General features: G+C 37.3%; 3 protein-coding genes, 1 long non-coding RNA gene and 2 pseudogenes across 4 annotated transcripts; 4 read left to right on the top strand and 2 right to left on the bottom strand.

The window, feature by feature from the left end:
• Window positions 1–1,155: 1,155 nt before the first annotated feature.
• On the top strand, window positions 1,156–1,633 carry LOC149044991 (uncharacterized). The gene is made up of 2 exons (XR_016186947.1): window positions 1,156–1,225; window positions 1,584–1,633. It is a non-coding gene; the product is annotated as an uncharacterized LOC149044991 (long non-coding RNA).
• A 2,017-nt stretch (window positions 1,634–3,650) lies between these two features.
• LOC149044990 (uncharacterized) lies at window positions 3,651–4,519 on the top strand. Its single transcript, XM_089207902.1, has one exon. The coding sequence runs from the start codon at window positions 3,683–3,685 to the stop codon at window positions 4,517–4,519; it is 837 nt and encodes a 278-aa protein (XP_089064028.1). The 5' UTR covers window positions 3,651–3,682.
• Window positions 4,520–6,813: 2,294 nt separating this feature from the next.
• Window positions 6,814–7,487, bottom strand: LOC149044989 (uncharacterized; the record flags this gene model as incomplete). The annotated part of the gene is made up of 1 exon (XM_089207901.1): window positions 6,814–7,487. A coding segment is annotated over one exon (477 nt), but the record flags the coding sequence as incomplete, so codon positions are not given.
• LOC149044988 (uncharacterized) lies at window positions 7,411–8,893 on the bottom strand (annotated as a pseudogene).
• A 9,776-nt stretch (window positions 8,894–18,669) lies between these two features.
• Window positions 18,670–19,257, top strand: LOC149044987 (uncharacterized). The gene has a single exon (XM_089207900.1). The coding sequence runs from the start codon at window positions 18,670–18,672 to the stop codon at window positions 19,255–19,257; it is 588 nt and encodes a 195-aa protein (XP_089064026.1).
• Window positions 19,258–19,511: 254 nt separating this feature from the next.
• Window positions 19,512–21,430, top strand: LOC149044986 (uncharacterized; annotated as a pseudogene).
• The last annotated feature ends 5,105 nt before the right edge of the window (window positions 21,431–26,535 follow it).

Here is a 26,535-nt window from a genome sequence, read left to right as displayed (position 1 = left end):
AATAGACTGTTGGTCTAGACCATAAAGAAATCACATCCTTAATGTCCTTAGTTTAGCAGTGTTCATAACTGCGAGGATCGATTCTATATTCCTTTCTTTAACTACAGTGCACACATGATTTTCATATGTTTACAGCCATTATTCACCACTTCAAAGTTTTATTTGGATCCAACATGATGACCAGCTCCCAGTTGACTTGTTCGCTCAGTTGGTAGAGTACTCCATACTTCACAGTTGAATTCTAAAAAATATGGATCAAGGAAATCTAACTGGTGCTTTATTCATCGACTTGAAGAGAGCCCTTGATACTGTACCTCACAAGGGCTATTCTTACGTTAGACGCTGTGATATCCATTCACATCATACCATTTTCTGCAAAAACCTTTTCATAGATACTTAAGTTAGACATTTCTAAGGGTGCTTTTTATTATAAAAGTGCAGTTATTAATAATAGATTTTAGCATTTACAGCCTTTTTTTAACTTCCTGCTGTTTTGAGAATGTACCTCATCTATACAAACAGGTTTTGAAGAAGACCTTCCTACCCGAACAAGTCGGAGTCCATGGCATAACGAAAGTGGCCTGTTACTATGTACCAGTTATCGGGTATACTCAGAGTAACACACTAATTACAGGTTTTCCCACTAAATAACGACTTAGCAAGGTTTATCAAAATAGTGCCTAGTGTCTTCTGTTTTTAATTTTTTTTACAGGGCCCACGTTGGTAGCAGTTGTATAACTGAAGTGGCTACCGTGTATAAACATTTTGAATTATTATTATTTTGAACTACTATTACTATTATTATTATTATTATTTTTATTTCTTTATTAACTTTTTGATGCTTTTTATAATTGTTATTAGTAGTCTTTAGATAGTCATTTTACGACAATTCTCTTTTGTACACAAGAATGTACAATAGGGTATATATTTTAATATTCATATTCTTGAATCTGTAAATAGTCTATGTTTAGGATATCGAACAAAGAACAGCCTTTTTTGTTGATTAGATCAATTGTCAATTACTTTAATTTGCATGCCTAGTTACGATCTTAGTTACAATGTTTATCTTTTTCCCTATTGGTTTGAAATCGGATATTTTAGCGTCACCACGCGCATATAAAAGCTAAATTAGCGTCCCTTTAAGCCAGAGTTTCGTAAGATTTCACCTTGAACAGTAATAACTTCGTCTTTCGTTCCAAACCTTTGGCACAAGCGGGACCGATATGTAAGTGATTTTTGTTAGTTTTAATTCAATATGTTTAAGTTTAGTTTTTCACCTTGGGCGATAGCACACATATGTACTGTGTTGTACAACAGTACAACTAATTATCTTGAAATTGAAGGAGTATTTTGAAATAACTAGACGCTCGCAAAGTAACGCCCACATTTTAGTCTTTGGGCTGTTAACCAGCCGCAAATGGTCATTGTGTAGCTGATCTTTGATTCTTGAGTAGTTTTAATTTAGCCTTTTATGATTTGTTTATGTTAATTCACGTTGATTGTTGTTATTTTAATCGCGTTATCGACATAGGCAAGTAAAGCGTTTCATTCATGCTTTCGTTATAATATTATTGCAATTTCAGTTTACGATCGTGATCGTGACCGTGATCTAAATAAACACCGTTGATAGTCATCTTGGTTTTCGTGGTTTCATTACGACCGGTAAAATAGTCCCACATCAGCGACACTTAGAAAACACGCATAGCGACACCCCTCGAAGTTTCCTCTTTCGTCGCAAGCGTCACAGTCTATTTTTTTAAAATCTATGAATAAAGTTTTGCATTATTATTATTATTATTATTATTATTATCTCTGAAACAACTACATCAGGAAGTACCACATGCAGACCACCAAAGTTGGATCACTGCAATGCTCCACTATCTGGCTACCTAACTGCACTACAAAAAGGTTGCAGCACATCCAGAATGCCACTCCTTGTCTCATCAAACTTACAAGAAAGCATGACCATGTTACACCCATTCCTTTTAATCTTCATTGGCTTCCAGTGAATTATCACATGTTTATGATTTTTTTTGGCATCATCATACATGCGCAATATGCTTACCACCCTACACTTCTACAATTACATTAATTATTCAACCATCTTTTTTTTTTTTACTCTGTTGTGCTACTTGAAAGCATATAGTGCTAGATCCTTCTCTGTGGTAGCCCCAAGGGAGAGGCAGCAAATGGAAAAGGGCAGAGAACAGAGAGAGGATAAGGGCCACAGTAAGAGGGAAAGGAATGGCCAAGGATGATAGGGACAAAGAAAAGGACATTGTGCTACTACATCCCTCCATGACAATACCGCCAACCCAGTATTAGTATTCTCCATTTCTTCATGAGAACCTCCTTGAAGAAAAGGAACATGATGTAATACTTCAAAAGGTTGTCAGTCCTAATGCCTTCAGCATATTTCGCTGGGACAACACTGACCTGCTTGAAGAAACATTATCGGGAGGAGGTACAACTCACTACACAAAGGCAAGCTTCAAGCTGTGCTTTACCACCAAAGTTTTCTCATCTGTTAAGATTGGCAGAGAGGTGATGCTGGAAGCTGACAGAGACCTCTTTGCTCGCCTTCTTGTTGTAGCCCAAGCAAGAGAGATGGATCTGAGAGAAGTCTTCAAGTATTTTCTATGGTTAGCCAAATGTTCCATAAACTTAAATTTATGCTCAACAAAATATATTTTTATTCAACAGTTTACAGTTATATTCAACATTTTATATTTATGTTCAACAATGCGTATTCTCTTTTCATATTCAACTAAATTATTTTCATTCAACAACAATATTTATTCAACTTCAATAGCTATATTTATTTTACTCAACAAAATTAATTGTTCAAATTCAGTCCAAACTTTTTACTCAACAAAAATAATTATTCAACTTCTACCTTGTATCTTTTCTGACAAAGTGTTTGAAAGTTCCCGGACATTCGAAATATTGTTATTCAACAAATTCCTCGTCCCATCCCCAGTTAAATACGCTGTATAATGGACACAGTTCCCCGATTATAACGCTCATGAATAGAGCTGGCATCGGCAGACAGAGGAGGGCGTGATGTTAGCGAAGAACTGACACAAATTGTGAGAGAATGTGTTCAAAATGAGATTGCTCTTCAATGATCGGGAAGTAATATCTCGTTGTTAATGAGAACCCACAACCTTATGGCAAGTTCAGCTCAATCTGCGAGCCGAGAGATGACAAATTCCATCGCCCCGGGCATCATTCCATCTTTTCCCCGCAACAGCCACCTCGGTTCCTTCTTCTTTTTCTTCTTTTCATACGGGAAAAAAGAGGCCTGAAGGTGCAACAAATCATCCATGGCGCCTCCAATGCAAGGTAAACAGAAGAAACAAATGAATCAAGAGTTACACCCAAAAGCTGTTCATCTCCTCGACAAGCCTAAAGATCTCAATGAAAATGGCTTTGTTCCTGATTGCGCAGTTACCGACAATACGATTCTACTCAAAGGTTACTTTGAGCTATGAACAGGCCAGCTGGAAAGCGAAATCAGAGAAAGCATCACAGAGATACTGAAGCAGCGATTCCCTTTTGTAAGACCAGATCATTTTGACTTTGTTAAGCGAGAGCGCAAAAAAGTAACTACCCCCATTGTAAGAAAATCTCTTGAATGGAATTAGCAGAGCATGAGACACCCGTATCTTTGTATTTCAAAATGAGTGCTGCGATCCTTTGGAGAAATGAGCTGAAAATAGAATATGAGGAAGATTACGAAGAAGCGAAAAATCGTCTGTTTGCGATTCTAGGATGGCTGGGCCGGGTGAGCCTCGGAAACCCGTTAGTGGCATCGTGTGATCTCGCCTCGTATCTCAAGTTATCCGTTTCAAAATATGTGTTAAATTATGGCCCAAGCATTTTCATCAAGTTGAACCGCTTTCCATACAGAGAGGACACTGTTAATGAATGGTTTAATCTTCCTCCTGAAGACGATTGGCCAGAGCGAGGCGAGGCAGTAAAAGTAATAAATGTTGATAAATGTGGACTCGAGCGGAAGTGTTACAGGACACAAAATCAAGTCGAAAATGCTTTTCCAGATTCGCTAGAAGATGACGAATTTGAAGTTTTCTTTCACGGTACATCTAAAAAACATGCTAAAGATATAATTGAGGATGGGATTGACTTGAGGAAAGGTGAAATAGGGAAGGACTTCAGCAATGGAGATGGCTTTTATTTGAGCAAAAATTTTGATGAAGCTTTGAGGTGGGCACCACAAAAACGTGGCCATGGTCCTACAGTGCTCGTGTTTCGATTAAAGAAAACTGAATTAAGAGGCGATGAAAATGAAAATGGTTATGATCTTCGAAATCCATCTGAGAAGAAAGATTGGCAAGAAGTGGTTGAGCAATTCCGAAGTGAAAAACCAGAGAGAAAGTTCTGCAAAAAGATAAAGCGTTGCTTCCTGCCTTTTAAGAATTATCTTTCGAGGGTAGCCTGCCATAGACAGTGGTGTGCCAAGTTACCAATCACAGGCGGTCATGAGTGGAATGTTTGAAATGGTTGGTAAAATGATTGCCCACTCGCTTGTGCAAGGAGGCCCTGGATTTCCATGTTTGACACTGCCCTGTTTTTATTACCTTGTGACTGAAGATGTCATGTGTGCATTAGCATACTATGATGTTTGGGATATTCCATATCTAATTTCCAGGAATATAGTCTTGCAGGTACATGCTCAGTATGTTTTGAGTTTATTTTAAAGTAAAGCAAAGCAAAGATGTACTTTAAAACCAGAGTAAATCCAGTAAGTGTACACTGCACCTCTTGGACACCCCATTAAACCATCCACTGTTTAACATGCTACAGCAACCAGTAATATTGGGTAAGCCTCCCATTACTAGAAAATTTATGCAACAAGTTTTTTTTGAAATAGGGGTTGTGGTCTAGGAGTCTTTGTACCTGATATATTTAATGTGGAAAAATGTGAAGGTGCATTGGTCTACAATCAAGATACCCTGAGCATTGAAATGCACATGCGTGCAAAAAATGTTTCTCATGAAGATTTCCTGGAAAGGCTTGCCGAAAGGTGTAAAAGGGCCTACCTTTAACCTATACCTACTATTCAAATAATAAAACTTCTCCACCAGTACATGTACATTTCTAGTCATGTGTAATAATTATTTTTATTTCTGAAAATTTATGTAAAGCTAATGGATGTCACTGGTGATGATGAACTGGGAGAGCTAGCCAAGAATGGTGAAGTAATTAATCTGATGGCTAATTGTGGAGAGACAAGTGTTCTGCAGGTAGAACTTACTTTTTGTTTAAGATATTTTTTCTGTCATTCATGTCACCCCTGGCATTGGAAAAACTATATTATTCATTCTTGAGATTGTGAAATAGCAAAAGCTATGTAGGAATTTCCATATGTCCTGTTACACATGCTCAGAGATTACACCACTGTCTTGAGCCTGATGGGAACTGTTTACAGGATGGTTATACAGTAGCTCTAATATATCAGAAAATTTTCTGAGATGGTGTATGCATGACAATTATATACCATTTTGTGATTATATTGGGAGCAGGGATGGTCATTTTTTTTCTCTCAAGACACCTCGATCATTAACAGTAATACACATTCAGAAGATTTGTATGGCTACATACTAAAGTTGCTATCAATTTTATTCAGTTGATTGGTTTGAATCCATTTAAGCGCCAGCCTATTTGTTTGCTACACTTTAAGAGAATTGTGTTGCATTCTGTTTGGACATTACTGTTTACATCATATTTTATTTCAGATGTCTACCAAAGGGAAAATAATCCAATCAGCAGTCATGTACAAGGTCACTTCAAAACGTAAAATGGCATTACATCAGTTGAGGAAAGGATTGAATACCCTTGGAGTGCTTGATGAGATGTCAAAGCACCCACATCTGTTTGAGAGTGTGTTCACCTTTAAACCTGTTACACCAGCAATAGTTAAAGAGTGTCTCAAATATCCAGATGAATTAAGTGACCAAGCACAGGAAACCAAGATGATGATGAATAGATTTGTTGACCAGTCATCAAGTGCCAGGTTGATGCAATTAATGCAGTACTGCACTGGAAGTAAGATGATGCCTTCAGTACAGAACTTTGCAATAAATGTACATTTTCATAGTGATGATTACATCTCTTCATCAACATGCACCTTTACATAGTTAATACCTTATTTACAGTGGTAAGATCAAACAAAACCAATGTTGGTGCTGCTTTTCAGTATCTCCCTTTTTCAATGTTGTGTTGTTTAATTCATTGATAAATTTAGTTGTTTTACCTTTCCTAGCAATATAACTGATGTTTATGTTTAGTGCTGATTCCTGGGAATGATAGTCTTAAATTTGTAATGTTTTGTCCCACAAAAAGTTCTGATTTTATTATTGAAAATAACACACAAAGGACCAAGTTAGAAATGTGAATCTTTTTTGACTTGCTCTTTAATAATTATTGAAATAAGTGGATTAACATGAACTATTGTTTTCTTCTTAAAATACTTTGCATGAGCAAATTATTAAAAATGGAACAGAGTTTTAGAGTAGGGGTGGAGAGATAGGGATGGGTCAGCTAGTTTGAGTGGGTGATGCCTCAGTTTGAAGGACTTCATCCAAAAAAAAAAAGAATATATCTGAAAGGTGGCTGGGACTGTTCATTGTAACAAAACCAGTGCTTTAAAGTCATTACCTAGCTATCAGAGTTTCATGATAATTTTAGGCAAGTTCAGGTTGCATGATGTTCCAATCCACCATAAAACATAACAACAAAATTAAAAACGGGTAGGTGAGGTGCCATCAATTTTCCTCGGAAAGATAGATTGATAAAACACAAATTCAGTTTAATCCCCCTTAAGATACCCTCCTGCAAGAAATCATAGTGATTTGGGAAAAAAAACATATTGGCATTTTAACCTTGTAATTGTTGAATACAGCTATGTGTGAGATGATCCCCTACAGGCATGTCTCGTAGGCATTATTGGTTATCATCACATCACCCTACGTAGCCTTTGTAAGTATTCATTGAGAACTATGATTGGAAAGCAAGTTTTCTAGAAATTCAAGTGCCCTCTGGAATATATCTATGACAAAAGCACTGGAATTCTCAAGTGGGTTCATCTCGTTTGACAGCCTAGAGATAATGTTATCTGGTAAATCCAAATTCACTTCATTGACTTCAACAGTGGACAGACCATCATCAGGTGGTGGTGGTGCATCAGGGTTAAAACCAAACCACTCATGCTCATGCCCACTGATGTTAGCATCACTTCTTACATCAGCTACAGCAGCAAGTCTTCCATTGAATCTGTCTATTATTCCATTGGACCAGATTTGTTCTGGACGTGGCCTAGTGGTTAGGGCGCTGGACTTGTAAGCCGGAGGCCCCGGGTTCAGATCCTCCTTCCTGCCACTAGATGGATTTGTCTTCGGTGGCCCCGAACTCAACTCCTGCACGCTTTGTAAATAGCCAACTGGTTCGCCTCCTGCCAGTTGGGATTCTTACCATGTTATGTTAATTTGCTCTTTCATATTTGTTTGCAACGCGCATTTGAACATATTCACATGGAATTTGCGCGATATAAATGTTTATAATAATAATAATAATGACTCCAATTTCTTTCAGTTCTTATGGGGTGCTTATTCCAGGCCTCACCAAAACTATCAATTGCAGCATTAATTCTGGGAAAGTAGACACAATGAAGAACAAACAAATGTAGGGGGTTGGTGACATCAAGCAAACCAGATTCCTCCATGGATTTGAAAGTGTAGTAAAAGACATTACTGAAACATCAAAACATGTCTCGCCATAAATGCTCTATTCTCTAGTAGAAGTTCCCATAAGTGCGGATCCATGATTATGGCCTCGAAATCCAATCATGCGTTCCCTTACTAACACGTTTTCTCCTTCATGGTCGGTTTGTATCCTAGAAGGCCAAAAATACTTTTCAACACTCTGCAGAAAGAGATCTTCAACAGTCTCTTTTCTGTTGTTTGTAGAACACTTCAAAAAACATTAAACAGGAATAGCCATCTATACAACCATTTATAATGAAACCCCACATAATCAAACTGTGATGGCCGTTCATATGCCATAAACTGTTAGGGCCTGGAACTGAATAAGCTCTTCTAGAAACCGCTGTTGCCCATCTCAAACGGCAGTTGATCGGATCAACTCGTGAAATACTGGCTCGAATACGTTCTCTTTGAACATTAATACTCATACTTCTCAAGTGGCCTCGAACCATTGAATACCCCACAAGGCCTCCTTGTATGTTCATGAAAGCTTGCACACTATCATCAAGATCTGTATTTCCTATAATTGTAAAGCCAGTTTCCTCACTGATACCAAGCTCTCCTACCCGTCGCTACAGGGTCCAACATGAAACGAGAAGAAGTTCTGCGATTTCTTTCCACTTATATCCTAAAGATCTGAAGTGTAGCAAAGTCTCTTCATCAATCTCGTACTTTGGTCTCCCTGGTTCTCCATTTACTGTAAGTTCCAGTGAAGTTACCAGATATACTGCTAAGTGAGTACAGTTTGGAGTATTCCTTAGCCCCAGTTCTGTCAATTTTTGGCACCAACTGTGGAACAAAACCCTTAAATTTCCAGCAACCTCAGTCAACTCCACTTTGCAGTCATTTACAATTGGTAACACATTTTCAACAAATTTCACCGCTGATTCTAAGCAATTGATCACCCTCTCTATAAATGGTCGGGAAGTACTGTTTTCTCCCTCTTCACTAACGTTTAACAAGCTTATAACATCCTCAAAGCAATTGAAGAATGAGTCTTCGTCCAGTGTTCTGGCTGCTATTTTGATTTTTAGCGCAAATCGAATGATCGGGTTCCAGTCCGTAATCGTATCGACGGGAAGGGAATGGGTTTTGTGTTTGGGGGTAGTTTAGGGGTAGGGGCGGGGAATTTTGTTGAATGACGATATTTTGAATGTCCGGAAACTTTCAAACACTTTGTCATAAAAGAAGGTATATCATTAAATAACTATGCATGGTAGAAGTTGAATAATTATTGTTGTTGAGTAAAAAGTTTGGACTGAAGTTGAATAATTAATTTTGTTGAGTAAAATAAATATAGCTATTGAAGTTGAATAAATATTGTTGTTGACTGAAAATAATTTAGTTGAATATGAAAAGAGAATGCGTATTGTTGAATATAACTGTAAACTGTTGAATAAAAATATATTTTGTTGAGCATAAATATAAGTTACTGAATATAAATATGCAAGTTGTTGAATTTTGCAACATTTGGCTAACCATAATTTTCTGGGTCCTCTTCCATAGTTTCTTGCTTCGACAGATGGTTCCCTTTGCAAGACTGTGTCTGAGTCTAGCCAAGTCTAGGCTGCTAAAGTCATGCACTGAAGGAGTCAAACTAGCTGAGGACATTCCTCCCACTGCAGCGTTAATCATAGATGGCATGGCAATACTTCAGTCAATGAAGGAAATTCCAGCCACATTCAAGGAGCTGGTCACAGCTGTGTTTGACTCAGTATCCTAGGAAGTGAGGTTATGATTATGAGGTGTGCACAATTTAAGAAACTTTAAATTTATCTTAGACGACATTTTTGATAAACACATGGTGTTTCAAACCAAGGTCCACTGCACATGGCAGAATAAATACTGGCACTGCCCAGCCTTATTTAGTTCATTTCAAAATTATAACAGTGAGTGCCATACCAAATAGGACTTTTTCACTTCATAATTCAATGTCCCTGAGTGGCAATTGGTTTATGAAGGTCACAGGGATGCCTGGTGTGGCTATCATCGCTCTCACACACCAATGCGTATACACGCAGTTTGGAGGTCCCCATTTCTTGCTTATTTACTTGATAAGACAAAAGAAGAGAGTTTCCTTTCAAAGTTCTTCATTCCTGTTGACTAACTGCATTATTAATAGAAAGTTCTCAAAGGAATACACCAAGGTGATTGTTGTTGACACTTGCACAAAAATTCAAGCAATATTTCTTGATGGATTGGATACACATAGCTACTGATATTCCAAGATGTGTGAGATAAAACTTCCTTTATTTGATAATGGGTGTATAGTTTGGTGAGATTAAGACAAAGAAAACTCTTAGCCATTAAAATGCCCTAAAATCAAGCAATGTTTATTGTTATCACCTTGTCATAAATATTGTACTCAAAACATGCAGAAAAATAAGACTTAGAGAAATTTTTTAGATTTAGGTATGAAGAAGCATTCTCAATCTCATTGTTATGTATATATCTTCCATTTTTATTTCCCATATACATATGACTTTCCTATCAACTGTTTTCTTTAGATGTGTATACATTTTAAATATATATTTTATAATTACAGTGTGGATAACAAGTTAACACCAACTTTTCCCTCTGGGTTCAGCTGCTTGGTTGAATTAGGACAACTAAAGATTACTATTATTATTTTTCTCCTGTGTGTGTCAACCTGCAACTTAATTTTTTGTGGCCCAAGCATCTAGATGGAAGCCAAAAATAAGCAGTAACTCCAAAAGTGATATTCCATTGCCTCACACCAAAAATCAGAACCTAGCTAAGATTGGTTTCCATTGATTAAAGAAGCCAATAAGGCAGAGGATCTGGTGCTGCAAACTTCTAACATGGCAGAAAGAATATCAGCACAGCTGGATACAGTCTAAGAGAAAGGGGGAAGAAGCAGTGGCCAAAAAGAAAGGCAAGAGAGGGAGGGAAGATTGTTTTCCGTGTGTAAGCCTAGACCAGACAAGTTATTCAGTGTGCACTGCCTTTTAGCAGAATCTAAAGAAAAACAGCACTGCCAAAGGTGCAGTGTAGTACAAAGCTCAACTGCTTAGAATACACAGCCTACATGTAAGTTAACTAAAATGACAAAAATACTAGTTAAGAAGCCGGTTTACTACCAAAAATAGTAGACTGCTTTTCTGGAGACATGCATAAAGTTGCCCTTAACGACAAAGGTGATAGTTTTTGGTCACATGAGTAGAAAGAGGTTGGCGCAAAAGGCAATCACATGAGATAACATTCCTTCGCATTTCGTTGCCCATCATTTATCGGCTTTCATTTAGTAATACAACATGATCCAGCTAAAAATGTTTTATAATATTACCTTTCAGCAAGATTGATGAAAACTAATTAAAACAGATGAAACTGAGATGTCTACCTTCAATGATCTCATGCAAATTATAAGGATCAAGTGTTTACAATTTATTCCTTATGAAGAATTGCAGATTCAGTACAAGGACAATAAGGATACTTTCATCGACTTGCGATTTGGAGATTTGTTTCACGATGGCTTAAGATGCGTCCAACCAGTGTCAGGTACAACAAACAGTTGCTGGAATGAATGCACCAGGCTATAGTAAATGTTGGGGAGACTTGTCCAGTACATCCGACGACAGTGGATTGAGAGTGAAGTATTCACCCCAAGAAACTGGTGCGTGTACAAGAAGCCCGTCCGCACAAATAACGACCTGGAAGGCTGGCATAACGCCCTCGATCGCAGAGCTGGAGGACAATGCGGTTTGCCCTTATACCTTTTAATTGAGTTACTTAATTGCTATTACAATCAGGCTGGTCTCTGACAACAAACTGAAACGAATTCAACGACGTACTACAAAAAACATTCAGGCAAAACTATTCGCAAGTTGGGAGAAGTATGAGAACAACGAGAAAACCGCTGCTCAACTACTCAGGACGTGCTCGCGTTTGAATGGACCAGCGCGCTCTAACTGATCATGAACGAACTAAACTAGCGTGAAGTAAGCTGAGAATCAGAAGGTTTTGTAAATAGGTTTTGACTAAAGCATTTTTTTGAATCAGAAGGTTTTGTAAATAAGTTTTGTATTGAAAATATTTTTTGAATCAGAAGGTTTTGTAAATAGGTTTTGACAAAAACATTTTTTTGAATCAGAAGGTTTTGTAAATAAGTTTTGCATGGAAAATATTTTGTGAATCAGAAGGTTTTGTAAATAGGTTTTCCACTAAAATATTTTGCACTTGTAAATATTTATAACAGTACGTATTGTAATTAAAATGTTGTTGATATTATACTTGTTATATTTTATTTCTGACTCGTTTTGAAGGCTGGAAAACAAACTCTGATTGCTTCTGAAAAATGGTAACTCGTTAATTCACATCGTAACGCATTTTTCAAGTAAAATTTTGAGTTCTACATTTTTGGAACCCATTGGGAAGCCATCGGAGTTTGTTATTTAACAGTTTTAAATTACCGCGATGTTAGTGCTCACACGCCGGCTTTTTCTGGATCTGTCAAAAATATGCAAATTGTTTGGAAGTCAGCCAAGCGAAACTAGCATTAACTTAAAAATGTTCTGCCCTAAGTATCAGCATTACATCTGAAGCATCAGTAAGCACCCTTTTTACTAAGTTATTACTAGATATTTGGCGTTGGCGAAGCGACTCATCGCGTTGGCGAAGCGACCAAAGACGTTGGCGAAATCACCGCAATTCGTTAGCTTAATTGCAGCACTAGAAGACTAGTCTACAATAGGGAGACAATCCTGGCCCACCTTCAAAGTGAGATCGGTCTTGGTGGCAAGCCAGTATGCACATAGTGGGAACAATAAGGGATTAAATGGTCCTAAATCCCCAGCATTCTAGAATCAAGCACTACATATGATGCAACGTCTAGCCACCCAAAGCAAATGCAACCAACAACTATCCAAGAAGAACAGGAACAACTTAAAACTGCACTAATTGAAAGTCCCATGAACACTACTTATCAACCCGCACCAGCCTCTGATGCAATAACTTTTACAGCTATAGAGGAAACTGAGAAACGTTCACTTTCAGATGATGCAAGTGCTCTAATAGATTAATCTACATGTTGTGACAGCCAAGAACACCACAATTTTTAGAAATATTTTGGGGAGGTTCTGATGTTTACAATTACTATTGAGCTGGTATGGTTTGTATATACTCAGCTGTGAGGAAAGCAACAACATGCGTGCATGCAAGGCTGTAATTTAATTTATTTAGTAGACTAAGATGTCTTACAAAAATTTCCTTTGTTGCGTTCAATTAACGTTAACAATGATTTAACCTTTAGCAAGTTTCTCTTTACTCCTTGTTAAGACATGAATACTTTATTTTCTTTTGCAGTTCTCTGTAAATTTGTTGAGTTAGAAAAGGAAGTTGTAAAAACCAGGCATGTTGTCAGTCGTAAATGAATCCAGTGCTTCATAACCACAAAACGAACATTTTTGTGCAATAACTGTCCAAATTCTTCCTTCCTCGTGACAGTTTTAAGTTTATTGAAAACAAATTCAGCTGCGCATTGAACTCGGGTGGCACTAACGGAGTGTAAATAATAGATGCCCCTATCTGCATATGTCATCCATGTAAAATATGTCCACTTTCAAACCGATGAATGACACAATTATCCATAACAACGAAGTCGCTGAATTCTAGAGCCAGATGGCCATTTGAATTTGAAGCTTTGCCTGCTTCTCCAAAAAAGTGTAAAAACTGAGTGGAGTTTGAAGCTCCTTGTACTGTATTTGCTCACAGCACCCCTTCTAAACCACACAGCAGGTTAAGTGTAATGTTTACTCCCTTCTGGTTGCCACGCATAATTTTGCTTGCTGGTGTTCCTTTGAGGGAATTGTCATACACAGAATTGCCTATTTCACAATTAATTTCAGCTTCACTGAAGAACTTAATCTTTTCAGGCAGCACGGAACTCACAGTGTCAATAAAATAGGCTCTGCGAAGTGAATTTTTCTTAAGGTTTTTCCATTCACTTTCTTGTGAAAGGTCCTTTGGGTATTTTATTTCTAACAACATTTCCAATGGACTGGATATCATATTTAACAACTTAAGACCAGTCAGCAATCTGCAGTACATCTCCAAGTTAACAGAGAAAGCAGTTTTTAAGCAAATACACTCACTTGATGCGTCATGATCTCTATCCTCTGCTTCAATCAGCCTACAACAAATTTAACAGCAAAGAAATAGTACTGCTCAAGGTCCAAAATGCCATTCTTCTTAGTATGGATAAACAACATGTGACTTTGCTCGTGCTCCTCGATCTTAGTGCAGCGTTTGACACCATAGACCATATCTTCTGGATCAGTTGGTGTCTAGCTTTGGGATTACTGGCTGTGCTCTTAAATGGTTTTCCTTGTATCTTAACAACAGAACCCAATTGGGAGGGTGTCTTTCAGACAGTCTGTCATAACCATAGGGGTGTCCCACAAAGTTCCTGTCTAGGACCGCTTATACTTACAACCTATGCAACTAAGCTATTTGAGGTGCTTTGAGGTCATCTTCCAGATGTCCACGCATACGCAGATGATACCCAACTGTATCTGTCGTTCAAACCGAATTCAGATGTTAATCAGTACGACACTATTGCTGCTACAGAACTATACGTGAAAGCCATATGTAATTGGATTCTGGCTGAAAAACTAAACTTGAATGATGATAACACAGAATTATTTTGATAATTGGAACTAGACAGCAGTTGGCGAGATTCAAAGTCGACCATCTACCTATTGGTAAAATTAGAGTATAGCTCCAACAGATGTTGCAAGGAACTTAGGAAGATTAAAGAAACTGTATGAAGTGGCTGTGACAGAACTGTGTCCACTATTTTTATAATTTGTTTTCACTAAATCTTGAATTGAACACTATAGTACTCGTAAAGATAACTTATATCATGATGTAAATGACATGCCTAGAAAGAATAAACCTGTTTTCGCAAGAAACACCTTCTCAATATTTATTTTCAAAACTTAAATTAACAGTGCTTTTTCTGTAAATCAACTTAAAGTGGTTTGGCCCACTATGGTTCTGAACCCCTCATTGATACTTAGTTTTTTAGTCTTTTATTCAAACTTTAAATTTTTGTTCTATATTATTCATACTATTTTATCATTTTGTATATTTTTGATGCAGGGCCAAAATTTAAATTTTTCTGTTGCATTTATATCTACATTTATTTTATATTTATTTTATCATATGCATATGTAAAATGCGCATTGCAAATGATAAATATTATTATCAAATATTTTTGTCACTCGTAGCTCCAATGCCAGGATTTCAAAATGACACAACATGGCCATTTCAGGACACAGAAGTGAACAGTCTGGTAATCTACAATTCTCCATCATTTGACCTTTTAACTCCACAACTGCAGCCAAGTCTTTTTGAGATCCTTTCCTCCAACCATCAACATCCATGGCCAGAAATCAGAAGTTTATCAAAAATCGATGTCATTCCAGACCAAGGGGTAACAAAATAGCTCTTGCAAATTGGTTTTGCTTTGAAATTCAGTCCAATTTTAAAGGATATCAAAGGATGGCTTTCTTCTTTCATCTTACACTTCCCACATGATTGAGCAATGGCACCAATTGTTCACACTTGCAAAGCTCAGAAATAGCTTTTTTTAAAATGAATTTCAGGAGACGTGATTACATTTACCTTTAATTGTATTGATGAGTAAGGCCATGCTACAGGTTGTGCAATGGCTAGTTTTTGCACCCTTGTTTCTTTTATTGTCTGGACAAGTAAGACTGTAACATTTTTTGTTTGATAAAAGGGAACTCTTTTGTACAATGTATTAATACTTTGGTTCAAAACAAATGGTAAACACCACAGCATCCACTGTTGAGTTATGGATGATGATGATAACTTTATTTATGTGTCATGGAAAAATAGCAGTCAATAACCACTAAGTAAGGACACCTAAAATGAGTATTAAATATATAAAACCAGAATGTAATATGAATCTAAAAGGTTTATCTAAAATGTAGCTACTTGTATGTTACTATATCTATTTACAAAATGAACAATAACAATCCTTTCTAATTATATCTTCGAGGTTTAGTTTTCGTACAGATCCCTTAAAAGATGACAATGATGGTGAATTCCTAAGGTATTCAGGGAGCTTCGCCCACAACACCGATGCAATGTATCTTACAGAGTTTTTGCCATAATTAATGGTGTTGAAGCGTGGGATTTCAAATTCTTTAATTCTAAGATTGTATTTGGATTGATTTTTGACAAATAGATCAGAAATATAAGTTGGGCAAATGTCAGACTTCATTTTGTACATTATTATGGTTATGTCTATTAGTCTTCTATTTCTAAGGGTTGGTAGATTCACCCATTTTAACAACTGTTCACATGATGCGTTCCAATCACAATAGTTGGCTCTCAAAGCGCATTCTTGAATGTGCCCAAGTTTAAGGCGTCAGTGCATTTACAGAAATGCCAAACGGTGCTGCAGTATGTCATGCGTGGTAGAATTGCTGCTTTGTACAGTGCTAACTTAGCATTTGTCGGTATAAGCTTTCATAGTCTTATAACAACTTCAACTCGTCGGCTGGTCTTTTTACATATTTCACTGATATAACTAGTGAACGATAGACTGCGATCAATATTTATTCCCAGATATTTTATTTCTTGGTAGGGTGTCACAGCAGTTCCAATAATGTTCATATCAATACTTGTTTCTGGTTTGCCTTTTCCTATTAACATACCACCATAATTGGAAAAGTTTCCTTGTAAAAAAGTTCGCCTCATACCAATCTGTGGCGATAACAGCACTGTCCTGCTGCTTTTGCTGTATAATTTTTACATCCTTATGCATGCAAGAGGGATGTGGATGCATGCAGGAAGTTTGCAAAGAGCTCAAGAAGCTTGAGTCTCTCTCTTTTGTTGCCTCAGACAACTGTTATGCTTCTTTCTTGGTTAGCAATTACAGTCCAAGAAAGGAAATGCTACAAGATAATCGAAGAAGGTAAATAAACAAAGCAAAGGTAAAAGTTCAAACAAGTAACAAAGATAAAGTTTCACTCAAAAAAAGATTCTAAACTCAGGTCTCAAAGCGACTTTGATGCAGACTACAAAGAGTATGAAAACAGTACTAGAAAGCAAAAGGATAAACAAAGATTTTCAGCTTTAGACACTATGAGTCTGAGAGAAAACAAGATGAGATGCTTTTCATGTTGAATTTGCCAGAACACTTTGCGATCGGTGAAAACTTTCCAACAGCCCATGGGGATACAAGCCTTCCTCAAAGCCAATTCCACATTCTAAAAAAGTGCCAAGAAAAATTTAACTGTCTTGTCTATGAGATGCTTTTCATCAAGCAATGCAATCCTAGTCTCAACACAGACTGATTCCACTCCCGCAAAACTATTTGTTTAAAAGAACATTCCATTACCTATTGTCTTTTTAGTATTTAAACATTTTTTGTCTTTCACTCTTTGACTTGATAATGATGTTAGCCAAACGTCGAAATGTTGTCAACATATTTTCAATATGCTTTTACGAAATGTTTTATCGCGATTTTTATATCGTTAAATGTACATTTTTTGGGGAGCCAAATTTCTATTACATTTAAATAAATGTATAAAAGGAAAAATTATAGACTTTGAAAGGCACACGTATTATTTCCTATGGTAGTCAACATTTTGCCGGTTAGGGTTTCATCAATACAAAGTTATGCAAACTAAGGCTAGTTAAATTTACACAATAGGCTGCTAAGGTTCGATAACTTGAGGTGTTACTTTATTGTTAGTGTTTGTCCGATACACCTATTAATGATCAAGATATTCACTTCATTGCATTTCTAAATTTCAAGAGCCTTGAAACAGCCTTTAACTTTAAATAATATGACAAACCTTCTTGAAGCAGAATTCAGCGAGGAAGGGTCCAACAACAGGAGGTTTGAAAATGTTGTCTATGCAAAGTTTATGAAGAGCCTGAGGGAAGCAGCAAATCAGTAGAATGGTTTTCAACTGAAGGTCGTAAAACCAAAACCAAAGTCACCATTTCGCCATTACCCACATACATACCATATGTAAGATCCAAGTGTAACATTTTTTTCAAAAGCTCAAGGTTTACTGACTTCTTTCTTCAAAAGCTCAAGGGTTACTGACTTCTTTCCTGATCATGTTTTGCAAATCATTTATTATATACCTTTATACTTGTTGAGCAAATGTTACTGCTTCAGCTACTTGATAAGTACAGTATGGTTTTTAATCTTTGTATTTTATGTAGCAATTATTAGTTAAAATTTTACATTACTGGTATGTAGAGTTTGATTTTTGGAAAAGTTTTAGAATTTTTTGCATTGTGTTTTTACTCTAATAAATACATCCCTTCCGCAGATAGTCGGGACTTTTCGCATGTATTAGCTCTAGAATTACTACGGTTATCCAAGTAGTACGGGTACAATCAAATCTCTTTACCTTTTAAGGATCGCCAAACGCCTGTACCCAGCAACAAGGCTCAGGCCTGGCAGCGCGCCATTTGGTTGGAGAAAAGGCTGGAAAGAGACCCGAACTTGTACCAAGATTATAAGGCCTTTATGGAAGACATTCTCTCCAAAGGATATGCACGCAAAGTGTCCCCTGATCAGAAGAGCCCCGCGAAGGGCACCGCCTGGTACATACCGCACCATGGTGTTTACCACCCTCGCAAGCCAGGAAAGATCCGCGTCGTGTTTGACTGTTCGGCCAAATTTATGGGAAAGTCCCTCAATGACATGATGTACAAGGGCCCGGACCTAACTAGTTCGCTTGTAGGAGTCCTGTTCAGGTTTCGTGAAGAGAGAGTGGCCATCATGGCGGACATATAGTCCAAGTTCCACCAAGTAAGAGTTCCCGATCCTGACAGTTCCTTTCTGCGTTTTCTTTGGTGGGAGGATGGCAACATGTCGCGCGAATTACGAGAATATCAGATGGTCGTTCACTTGTTTGGAGCCATTTCATCACCGGCTTGCGCAAACCTCGCATTCCGCAAGACAGCAGAAGATAATCGTCACAGCTTCCCTCCTGAAGTCATTAACACAGTTAAAAGAAACTTTTATGTTGATGATTGTTTGAAGTCCCTCCCTGGCGAGCAGAAAGCCATTGAGCATGTTGGCAGTTTATGCAGTTTACTATCACGTGGTGGTTTCAAGCTAACCAAATGGGTCAGCAATAGTCGTGATGTTCTGCAAGCTATCCCTGAGAAGGAGCGAGCAAAGGACATCAAGGACATGGACATAAGGAAGGAAGAGTTGCCTGTTCAGCGAGCCCTGGGAGTTCAATGGTGTGTAGAATCCGACTCGTTCCGCTTCAGAGTCAACATTAGCTCCCGTCCACAAACGCATAGTGGTATCTTGTCTCTAGCGAGTGCTATTTTCGATCCGTTGGGATTCCTAGCACCGTTCGTTTTGACCGCAAAGGAAATCCTTCAAGATCTTTGTCGCATTAAGCTAGGATGGGATAACACTCAAGCAAGATACCTTCACAACTGACATGTCGAAACTAGCAGCGAATTTTGGGGAAGGGAACAAGAATACAGTGTACCACTTCCTCCGAGAATTGATCCTAGAGGAGGAATATGCATGGTTTGTCAACCAGGAGGGTCGGTTCCGTATCAATTGGGTGGCTGCTGTAGAACGTCACATCGAGTACAGAGCTAAGAAGAACCCCGGGTTTGGCATAAGCATCGATCGAAGTAGGGCAAGCAACAGCTTTAGAGAGGCTCTTCTTCTTCGTTGCTATCGAGATGACGGAGCAAAAGAGTACAAAGAATGCCGAAAGTTTAGTGAAAATAACAAAGTTGTTGAGAGAGAATTTCAATTGCCTTCCAAAGTGTTTCATTCACTTTTTGGATCAAGTGAAGAACTTGCGGGTGATCAGTCTGAGACAAGTGGGATATCAGTTAGTGATCCAGAATTTACACAAGAGGATAAGTTTTTGCAGTTGTTGGGAGACCTTGATTATGAAGTTGATATGGAACCTAAAGAAAGTCGTTTGGAGGGTGGACGTCCTTTTCGCGTCTCGTTTCATCCATGTCTAGATGCAAATGTTACACTTGGATCTTACATAAAAAAAATGTTACACTTGGATCTTACATAACATAGTTTTCCTTTTCCTCCTTTTGTAAAGCTTACACGGTTTAACCTTGTCCATCTTGAGAATATCCTAAGACCTGTTTTGGAGTGCAGCTATCAGGTTTTCCATTTCGAGCTATCAGCCTACAAATCAGATGCCATAGAACAGGTTCAGAAGTGTGTTCTGGCAATCATCTACCCCAACATCGACTACGTGGACAGCTCGGACCTCAGTGGAATTTTAAAGCTAAGCGACAAGCATTTAAAAGCATGTGATAAACTATTCAATGACATTGTTACTACACCCAGTCATAACCTTGGATATCTTCTACCAGAAAGACACATCCCGAGATATAATCTTGTAATAGACTTGTAGATTTATGAACACCTTTATATCGTCTCCAATTGGAGTTTATAACGAATCCTGATATGTAAATTATGAACTATATTTTCCAATAGACTTAGAGATATAATGCCCTTTTTATAACAAATATTTAGATCACATGGATTAAATCCAATTTTGTAATTCACCTTTTCAATATTATTCAATTTAAATATTTATTAATTTTATTTAAAATTATTATTTTGTGTACACGCAATTCAGCCCTCCAGCTGCAAGTTGCACTTTTTTTTCAATAAACATCGACACAAGATCCGCTAGTGGAATGTCAACAGATTGACCAATGCTGAGTTTGAACAGATAAACCATCTCTTAACCTTAAGCTCTCCTCAAATTTACCCGCTATTTTTGATTGGGACCTTCTTGAAACCAAAGATGCCAGATTCTGTTTTTGAAATTCCTGGCTTTGTGATGTATAGGAAGGACAGACCCGGAGTAAAATGGGGTGGTGGCATTCTAGCTTACGTCAACTTCAGGCTGAAAGAAAACTGCTGCATTAAATTAAAAAGGAGATTGAAAGCTTATGGCTGGAAAATTTCCCTTTTAATTAAAAAAGATCGCTTTTAGCAAGTTCTCTATACTGTTAACCTTCTTCAAATGCTGACACTGGTAGCATTCTAGCTTATGTCAACTTCAGGCTGAAAGAAAACTGCCGCATTAAATTAGAAGAAAAGGAGATTGAAAGCTTATGGCTGGATATTTTCCCTTTTAATTAAAAAAGATCGCTTTTAACTAGGGCTCTATACTGTTACCCTTCTTCAAAGGCTGACACTGATAACAGGATAGTGAAGAACATTGAGAACGCTTATCTGCTGAATCGCGAGACCATTATTCTGGGTGATTTTAATGTTAACGACCGGTATTTGGATCAATAGTCATAAGCTGGCCAAAGCTCTGAAGAGCATGGCCCTTAGATAAGTCATTACTTCTGTTACAAGACCTAAAAGTGGCACATGCTTGGATCATTGTTATACAAGTCATCCAGCTGTTATTTCAAATACATCAGTCTCAAATATCAGGCTTGCAGACCACCTTCCTTTGATTACTTAACCTAAATATGCCAAACAAAAAAGAGGTTGCGAGTCATTCCTTTGTTCAAAAATGGCTCTCGTGAAGACACAAGCGACTACTGACAATTTCTGTATTAGCTGTTATTTCGAAGATACTTCAACGACACATTGCAACATCCCTTTCCACATACCTACATAGCTACGATTTGCTATACAACCTTCAGTCAGCTTTTCAACCAGATCATACAACGGAAACGGCACTGATTAAATTAACTGATGAACTGCTCTTTAATATGGATAACAATATGGTCACTGGCTTAGCCTTTGTCAATTTTAGGAAGGCCTTCAATGTGATCAATCACTGACTTTTACCTAAGAAGCTCTCTATTTACGAGGCCGATAATTTATCATTAAAGTGGTTTGGGTCATATCTTACCAGAAGGAAACAATATGTGCGAATAAATGGCTGCTGTTCCACCAGTAAACAGTTGTTGCAAGGAGTGCCTCAAGGATCGATCTTAGGACCTATTTTCTTCCTATTGTTCGTGAACGACATACCTTTAAGTATACATGATTCAACACTAGACGTTTATGCTGATGATACAACTTTAGCAAAAATCTCTGGCTGGGAAAATGTCCCTCATCTGACACAGGCTCTAAATCAAGATCTCATATGTTTAGATGAGTGGTCAGCACGAAATAAGATGTCTATCAACTCTCAGGATACTAAGATATTAAGATACTAAGATACTAAGATACTACGATGATGGTGATACTAAGATACTAGATACTAAGTCCATGCTGCGTTCTGCACGTTTGCAGAACTTTGTCGCCTCTAGCACAATAGATGTTAACTTAAATGGAAGAAACATTAACAAGTAACTGACTTCAAACTTTTATGGGCAATGTTTGGTCACGATCTTTCATTTAATTGCCAGATCGGGGAGTTATGCAAAAAGTTGGCAAAACGTGGACTCCATCACATAAGTCCATATTTAAAACGCAGTCAACAAGACATACAACTCTACAATCATTAAACCTATAATGCTTTACGGCAGTATGATTTGGACTTCTTGCGGTAAAGAAAATCTTTTGAAAGTTCTGCGTCTTCAAAAATGTGCAATGTTCTAGACTAATTATTGATGCCAAAAGAACAACACCTTCTGTCAGCTTATTTAACTCCTTAAAGTGGATTCCCTTTCATGCTGAATCATTTGTAAATTGATGCAAGCTTACAAAAGGCTGAACGGCAATACCCCTGAATATATAAATGATTTACTTATAAGGAACTCTGACACACATAACAGATCAACCCATTTCTGTAATCTTCACTTAAGTTGCCCTCGATGTAAGAGAAGTAAGGAAGCTGGTCGAACGTTTGCTGTGAGGGCAACAAAGGAATGGAACAATCTTAGTGTGGACCTCTAACGGAGTACCAGTGTCAAAAAAAATTAAGCGTTCCCTAATAATTTAAATAATCAAATTCTTACACAATTATTCATGTAAATTTTAAATTCCGTATATAACCACCTTTTATAATCTTATTTTGCGATGTACAAAGGCTTACATACTATTTTAATTACTATTAATATTGTTACAACTATTGCTATTAGTTTTTTTTTTTTGAGGACCATAAGGTTATCAGTTATATTACTGTCAGATGTTACCCTCATTAAATAAAGTCTTACCGACCTACCTACCAAGAAAGTCTGTTTACCAGAAATATCGCTGATCAGGCCATTGTTTGACTTAATTTTCCGTAGCATGAGTTGAGTAACAATATTCTGGGATGAGAAGTCCCATGCAATATTCATATTGATTTACATGTCTACATAGCTGCTGCGTCTACATACTGCAGATTGTTCATTCAACTTCCCTTATGTCAATTACCAGAGACATTTTTTCAAACAAAAGTAACAAAAAAGCAACCCGAAGTAAAATATTACAAAGAATGTGATTTTACATCATTTGAGTTTTATGCATGTAACTTTTTTGCGTGTGTAAATGCCATTACCAATCAGTTCCTATAGCAGCCTAGCTACTTTAAGGAAATATCTCTAGGCATTCCTTTTTAGGAAAGTGTTCAGTGCTAGTTAATAATAGTTGATTTGATGCAAAGCACTTTTGAATAGGTGCATAGTTTTAAAAGCTATATAAATGTTTCTTATTACAATTTCAAAATATTCAAGATATATTCAACTTCTAATTTTTAAAATTTTTATTTATTTTGATTCTGGCTATCTGCAGCCAGACACTTCTTACAATAAAAACAGTGTCAAAGCTATAGTCTTAATTGTTATTTTCCAAAAGATAGGCCATTACTTTTACCTTTCTTGTTCCTTATTAAGTTAAACAGATTACATAGGATGAGAAATTGATGAATATTCACATGTGACAATTATTAGATACTGTACACACAAGTAGACACATTTGTAACATGTCATTTCCATGGGTCATGAAAATGATCTTACTATTAAATCAGTGTTGGATTAACCACTGACCAATTTTCAAGACCCATGAATTTATCATGTCATGAAATTCCTGGGCTTTGGCATACCTTTCTAAGGATTTCACCAAGTGCTCATTGCCCATCAATTTAGCTATCCCAAGACATATATTTTTATGGCCTATAATATGTTTGGTTGCAATTCATGTGGAAAGAAATTTGTAGTGGTGAGTTTCAAGGAAAATTAATGTTTTGTTTGGGACTGATTTGTGACACTTTTGCTTAATCTCGAGTTACCATCACATTGTCGGGAATAAAGTCGCTAGGAGGTAAACATCTGCTTCAGTATTCATAGAAAAAATACTGCCTGTGATAAAATCTGTAACAACTGGTAAAAGAGCAAGGTTGTCTGGTACCTTATATTGAATGTTTAGGATATTAATTTCGTGTTGTAGGAAGTGTTTGAGATTTCAACGAAGTAATGCAAGTCAGACCATGTGAAACACATGCTGCATGTTAATAAGGACAAATTACATATACCTGTTGGATCTAACCATGAAGTAGTATGAGACAGTGCCTTTCTCAAAAGAGAAGTACAATTGTTTGCTGTCACTCCTTGATTGAGATTTCTAATAGGCATGTTGTGCATTTGGAGCTTTGTAGTGTCCTTGCTAAATCTCCTCCTACTGAGTCTGAACAAGATGCCCTTGGGGTGTAAGCATCATCTCCAACCACCAAGAAAGTTTTGGCAATGGAAATGCTCTCCTCGGTCATGAGAATGGCCATTTTGGATATGATTTTTGGATCTTTTCACTTGGCGAAGCCAGCAAAATTTACATCCTTTTGTCCTACTACTGGAATATCAATTGCACTTTTTGTAATGGATACAGTTCCCGTATGCCTGTAAGAATACATTGCTATCACAAGAAAAAAATCATCATCGACGATTGCTAATTATGGAAATTCCATGGCCACATTTCATCTGTCAAGAAGCAGTGATGTGGATACAGCGCACTCTTTGATAGTCAATTTCAACCAACATACTGACACAGCCAAAGAAGCTCAAATCGAACCAAAGAGTTCAGTTCTGACCACCTCTAGGCAAAGTTCTTGAAATTAAAAGAAACTTCCACCCAACAAAATACCATTGATCACTTGAAAACTTACCACGAATCACCAAATTGATTGCAAATTATCCTTTAGAAACACATTCAAATTAAACAAACAACATTGATAATCTTCCTCATATTACATGAAAGCTTGTTTCACACTGTGCTTTGTGCAACATTTTTTCTCTGTGAAAACCCATTAAATCAAAGTTACATGCACCTCATTTCACACTGTGGACATAATGTATTCCGTTATGTTTTTGTCATTCTCGTTGACATTTCATGGCCATGGCAGGGCAAACAGTGCAATGTTTAGTAAAATAGTAGCATCAAAACATTACTTTTGTAGTTTTTGGTACAGCCTTCACATTCCTATATGCACTTTAAAATAATTGTTTCAAAGGATTTCTCATGCTTAAAATGTAAGCTATAATCCTCTTATTATTACAAATAATGAAGTAGACAGAATACATGGAAATCCATTTCTCAAAAGTGTACAGTCAAAGCAGACATCAAATTCTCAAACACCACTGTCAAGCTGTGCTCTCCACACTGATTTCGTTAATACGCAGACATTTTACAAACCATTGTTTGAACTATCCAGGAAGTATTCATGTGCTGTAGACTGCTTCCTTGAAATAACCAACACTATTTTTATGGATTTCAGACTAAATATTAGTCCTAATCACTTTTTAGAGATTTTATTTCAGATGTGTATACTTTGGAGATCTTTACGTACGGGTGAATCAGTTAGCACTGGTCAGAGAGCTTGATTAGGCTTGGCTTTGTGAAAATTGCTAATCTTTTGCTGAATAGAAATTCGCCAAGATCTATATCTGAGCGCGCGTAAACTTTCGAATCTGTCGCCTTTTCACATTTTTTCGCACAGTATTTTCTTTTCGGTTGACTTCTTTTTCAGGCGTAGAAGACCTATGAATTGTACTGGTGCAGTTGCTAGATAACCTGGATCCCATCACATAAAATCGTGCGATCGTTAGAGCCGCCATGTTTGTTTTGCCTGTTGACACTTTAAAAGCTCGCTCTATGTTTGCTCCCAGATCTCGCGAGGTCAAAAAACCATATGGAGCCTCCTTAAGTAAGTTTATTGAGGATAATTTCTATACTGCCTTTAGGATTCGCTCCGTATTAAGAACATACTCATCATTTAATAAAGTAGTTGGAATTGTAGGATTGTAGTGTTCTTTCTGTCGGTTAAATTATGCCGTAACACTCGCAAACGCACAATCTTAATCTGTCCAATAAGAACTTTTTTGAGTTTTTAAATGGAATGGTTTCATCCCCATTCGAGTGAAATATTTTTGCATTATGATGATATCCCCATGCAATGGTCGTTTCCGGGTCAATAGTCGTCTACTGGCTCGATTCCGACAAAAGCTGGAGTGTATTCACTCCACCGGAAATGAGATCACTCGATATCCTCATTGGCTGACACGTTTTGCAATGTCAAGAGAATTTAATGTTTTATGTGGTCATGGATATGGTCATTCAAGAAGGCTATGACAGAGCCTATTTCTACGAAAGGGATGATTGGAATGTGTTTTCTCCCCACGTTTGTTGATGTTAAACTTGATTGGACACGTCGTTCTCTATTTTACAGACAGAGCTTCCTCGCAACTGTCAGTCAAATAAAATCCTGATCCACAACTGAAGTCTCGCTTCTGTCGTCCTTGACACAAATCTATTCCACGAAACAAAATGTCGCAGGCGCCT

This window comes from Pocillopora damicornis, chromosome 5 (genome assembly GCF_964200805.1).
Source record: "Pocillopora damicornis chromosome 5, jaPocDami1.2, whole genome shotgun sequence".
Taxonomy (NCBI): domain Eukaryota; kingdom Metazoa; phylum Cnidaria; class Anthozoa; order Scleractinia; family Pocilloporidae; genus Pocillopora; species Pocillopora damicornis.
The sequence above is the reverse complement of the archived record's forward strand: the minus strand, read 5'-3'. Positions and strand labels throughout refer to the sequence as shown.

Bases quoted from the DNA above. Each gene is read 5' to 3' on its own strand.
- LOC149044990 (XM_089207902.1), top strand. From the start codon at position 3,683: ATGAGTGCTGCGATCCTTTGGAGAAATGAGCTGAAAATAGAATATGAG.
- LOC149044987 (XM_089207900.1), top strand. From the start codon at position 18,670: ATGTCGCGCGAATTACGAGAATATCAGATGGTCGTTCACTTGTTTGGA.